General features: G+C 47.7%; 1 protein-coding gene across 3 annotated transcripts in view; it reads right to left on the bottom strand.

The window, feature by feature from the left end:
• P2RX5 (purinergic receptor P2X 5) overlaps positions 1 to 4122 on the bottom strand; it is a 15424-nt gene that overhangs the window by 10767 nt on the left and 535 nt on the right. For all 3 annotated transcript variants that reach the window (XM_015562451.1, XM_006761485.2, XM_015562452.1), the window contains exons 2-3: positions 686 to 836; positions 61 to 132 (exon numbers count right to left, since the gene is read on the bottom strand). In XM_015562451.1, coding sequence (XP_015417937.1) covers positions 61 to 132; positions 686 to 836 — 223 coding nt within the window. The remainder of the gene's footprint in view (positions 1 to 60; positions 133 to 685; positions 837 to 4122) is intronic.

The raw sequence follows: 4122 nt of genomic DNA, 5'->3' as shown, positions 1-4122 counted from the left end.
CCCACCCCCGCCCCGTGCTGGGGTCTTCCACCGCCTCCCAGCTCTGGCACCAAAGCAAACCTCAGCACAGGTTTTCTGGCGCTGGTTGGGGGTCACAACCAGGTTGGTGATGACGAAGAAGACGTTCTCCCCCTGAGAAACCAGAGAGGAGTTAAGGAACCTCCTGCTCTCCTGGAACCCTCCTTCCCAGGGCTGCCTGGCAGGGCGCAGGGCCTCGGCATGGGTATTGAGGACAGTGGAGCTACAAAATCAGTGGATCCCATCTGCCCACTGACCTAAGTCCTTTAATAGGTTCCTCCCAGACCCACACCCACAAATCGCCCCTGCCCCACAAATCCCTATTTTGACCTCAGCCCCTGGCGTCCAAGCACAGATCCGGGAGAGGAGCAGTAATGGGGCAGCTCCGCCCTGGCCCAGGGAGACTGTGATCAAGCTAGGACACTGATCTAAGGGATTCACACCAACTTGGAAATTAAATTCCCTGAGCCCCATTGGTCTCAACAGGCTCAGGTTTTGCTGGGAGCAGAGCAGTTCCATGAGGCACAGAAGAGGAAGGAGGGCAGGAGTTGGACTTAGGGGGAGGATCTGTATAGGATCTATGTACAAACCCGGGCAACTGTTCTGGGCCATGGGAGACAACGAATGGAGGTTCCTGGGTCCCAGCCCGGCCAGCCAGGGTGCAGACCTGGGGTGGGATGACGTAGTCAGCAACATCCCAGAGCCGCTCCCCCAGCTCCGAGGTGTTGGTGAAGATCACGCCCTTGACTTTGGTGATGATGCTGCTCTGCAGGGAGGTGTCGGTGTCTTGGTAACTCTTCTTCACTAGGAACACCCAACTGCGCAAGGGCCAACAAGGTGGCCATCAGCCCAGGGTGGGAGGGGCGGGGGCGGGCTTAGGCTCCACCCTGCCCACCTGCTCCTGGACTGGGTCACAACTCCCACTGCTGCCTGGAGCCCCATCCTGCAACCAGCAGAGGTGACAACCCCAGGTAATAGTGCGCTGCTCTCAGTGGGGCTCGGATGAAACCTGCTCACCCTGGAACTGGCTATAGGACCTCCAGCAAGCCACCGAGCTCGGGGTAACAGGATAACAGCGCCTCCCTCCAGGTGCGAGGAGGGTTAAAGGTCATGGTGCATAACCTGAACCAATCATGGGGGGACCCAGAAGGGGCAGTCCATAAAATTCTAAAGCATGAAAAACTAAGTTGGACTTTACCAAAATTAAGAACTTTTATACATCAAAATGTACTATCAAGAAAGTGAAAAGATAATTCACAAGATGGGAGAAACATTTGTGAATTATATAACTAATAAGGACCTAGAACCCAGAATATATAAAGAAGTCTTAAAATTCAACACACCAGAAGACAACCCAGTTTAAAAATATGCCAAGGATATGAATAGATATTTCTCCAAAAAGATATACAAATAGCCAATAAGCACATGAAAAGATGCTTAACATCATTAGTCATTAGGGAAATGCAAATACAAACCACAATGAGATATCACTTCACGCCCAATAAAATGGCTATAATAAAAAAAATGGAAAATAGCAAATGGTGAGAATGTGGAGAAACTGGTACTGGTGACGGGAATGTAAAATGGTGTAGCTGCTGTGGAAAATGGTTTGGCAGTTCCTCAAAAAGGCTACCTTTAAAAAAAAAAAAAAGGCTACCTTATGACCCAGCAATGCTACTCCTAAGTGTAAACCCAAGAGAATTGAAAACATGTTTACACAAAAATGAGCACATGAATATTCTTAGCAGCATTATTCATAGTAGCCAAAAAGTAGAAACAGTCCAAATGCCAATCAACCAATGGGTAGATGAACAAAATGTGGTATATCCATACAATGGAATATCGTTCAGTCATAAAAGGATTGAAGTACTGACACATGCTTCAACATGGATGAACCCTGAACACGTTATGCCAAATAAGTCAGACAAGGAAAAGCCACATAGTGTATGATTTGATATCTAAGAATTGGCCAGAATGGGCAAATATATAGAGGCAAAAAGTAGATTTGTGGTTGCCAAGGGATTAGGGGTAGGGGAGAATGATGACCGGCTGTTAATAGATGCAGGTTTCTTTGCGGGGGTTGCGGGGGGGAATGATAGAAATGTGCTGGAATTAGGTAGTAGTGATGGTTGTACAACATTGTGAATATACTTAAAACTACTTAATTGTATAATTTTAAATTATTAAAATGGTGGATTATGTGCTATGTATATTTCACCTGAATTTAAAAATGATTTATAAAAAAATCCTGTATTCTTGAAAAATTGGCAGTGTCATGAAACACAGAGAAAGACTCAGGAACAATTCCAGATTGAAGGAGCCGAAGGAGACATGGCAGTGAGTGCAAGGCGCGAGCCCACATTGTTGGGACAATTTACAAAAGGCCAATAGCTTAAACAATATCATTTCAATGCTAATTTCCTACTTGTACTTGGTTAAATAAGATAATTCCTTATTTTTAAGAAATATACAATGAAGTATATAGGAGCAAAGAGGGATTGTGTTTGCCATCTACTCAAACAGAAAATAATGCCTATATATATGGAGACAACACAAATGAACAGCACAAATGTAGTAAAATAACATTTGGAGAATCTAGTTGAAGGGCATTTAAAAAGTATTTTTACTACTTGTAACTTTTCTAAAATTATGTCAAAATGCAAAAAAATATTTTTAAGAACTGAGATGTGCATGTAAATTGCTTAGCACAGAAGAGTGCCTGGCACAGAGGAAGAGCTCATTGAATACAACTCATCAGTTTATTGCTGGTGTTACTGTTAATATTAGAGGCTGTGCAGGTTCATTGAACCCTGGGAAAGTTGGGGAAACTGAGCCAGGAGAGGTCATGCAGTAGTGTGTGGGATGCCCTGCACCTGCCAGGGTGCCAGTAAGGGTTCTCTGCATAGCTGGGGTCATCTTCATCTCTGGGGGCAGAGCTGGCGTGTCCCGGGCCCTAGACTGGCCTGTCGCTAAGGAACTCAGAGGGCTGTGACCCTGGGCCAACCAGCCGTTTGGGAAGGGACACACTGGGCTCCACCTGGAGAGAAGCATCCAGCAAATACTCCAGGAACATTCATTCACTCCTTCATTTCACACCCATTGCCCGAGTGGTTAGGACTCCGTGGTCGGCAAACTGCAGCTCGAGAGCCACATGCGGCTCTTTGGCCCTTTGAGTGTGGCTCTTCCTAAGCCTTAGGAGTACCCTAATTAAGTTAATAACAGTGTACCTACCTATATAGTTTAAGTTTAAAAAATTTGGCTCTCAAAAGAAATTTCAATCGTTGTACTGTTGATATTTGGCTCTGTTGACTAATGAGTTTGCCGACCACTGGGTTAGGTGATGCCAGGCCTCTTCCTCATGATCAGTGGTTCTCAACCTTGGCTGCACATTAGAATCACCTGGGAATCTTTTTAAAATCCTGATTTCTGGGCCTCATCCTCCGGAAATTCTGTTTCTTTGTTATGGGGTGGGGCCACAACATAAGTAACAAAGAAACAGAATTTCTGGAGGATGAGGGCCCGAAATCAGGATTTCAAAAAGATTCCCAGGTGATTCTCATGGGCAGCCAAGCTTGAGAACCACTGCTCATGATGTTCCAGCCTGATGGGGAGTCAGACACAGACATTAAGCAAAGGAGCCTCCAAACAAGCATGTAATTACATTGTGGGGAATTGTGTGACGTGGGAGGAAAGCAGAGGGAGTTGTGGGAGGTCCCAGGTCTTAAGGAGGAGCAGACACTGCCCAAGTGGAGGAGGAACGGAACCCCTGGCTGAGCAACAGCGAGTTCAAAGGCCCTCAGGCGGGAGACATGAGGGCGAAGCTGGGGAAATGCCAGGTGGATCAGGGCCTCCTCCCCGGTCAGGAAATGGGAGGGACAAACCGCATTTACTGGAGGAGTAGGAGAGGCGCACCTGCATCCCAGTCCTCCACGGTCATGCCCTCCCTCCACCTGTGCCCCCTCCCTACTCAGGGGCGAGGGCTCTGGGCAGTGCCCGGCGGAGCCGCCCCAAGGAGCTGCCCCTCTGCTGCTGGCACCAGCTTCTGCCAGGTGGGAGGGAGATGTGGGGGGACAGAGGCCCACTGGGCGGTCCCCCAGGGGCATG

The sequence above is a fragment of the Myotis davidii genome, unplaced genomic scaffold (assembly GCF_000327345.1).
Source record: "Myotis davidii unplaced genomic scaffold, ASM32734v1 scaffold638, whole genome shotgun sequence".
Lineage (NCBI taxonomy): Eukaryota > Metazoa > Chordata > Mammalia > Chiroptera > Vespertilionidae > Myotis > Myotis davidii.
This window is presented reverse-complemented; position numbering and strand designations above follow the sequence as displayed.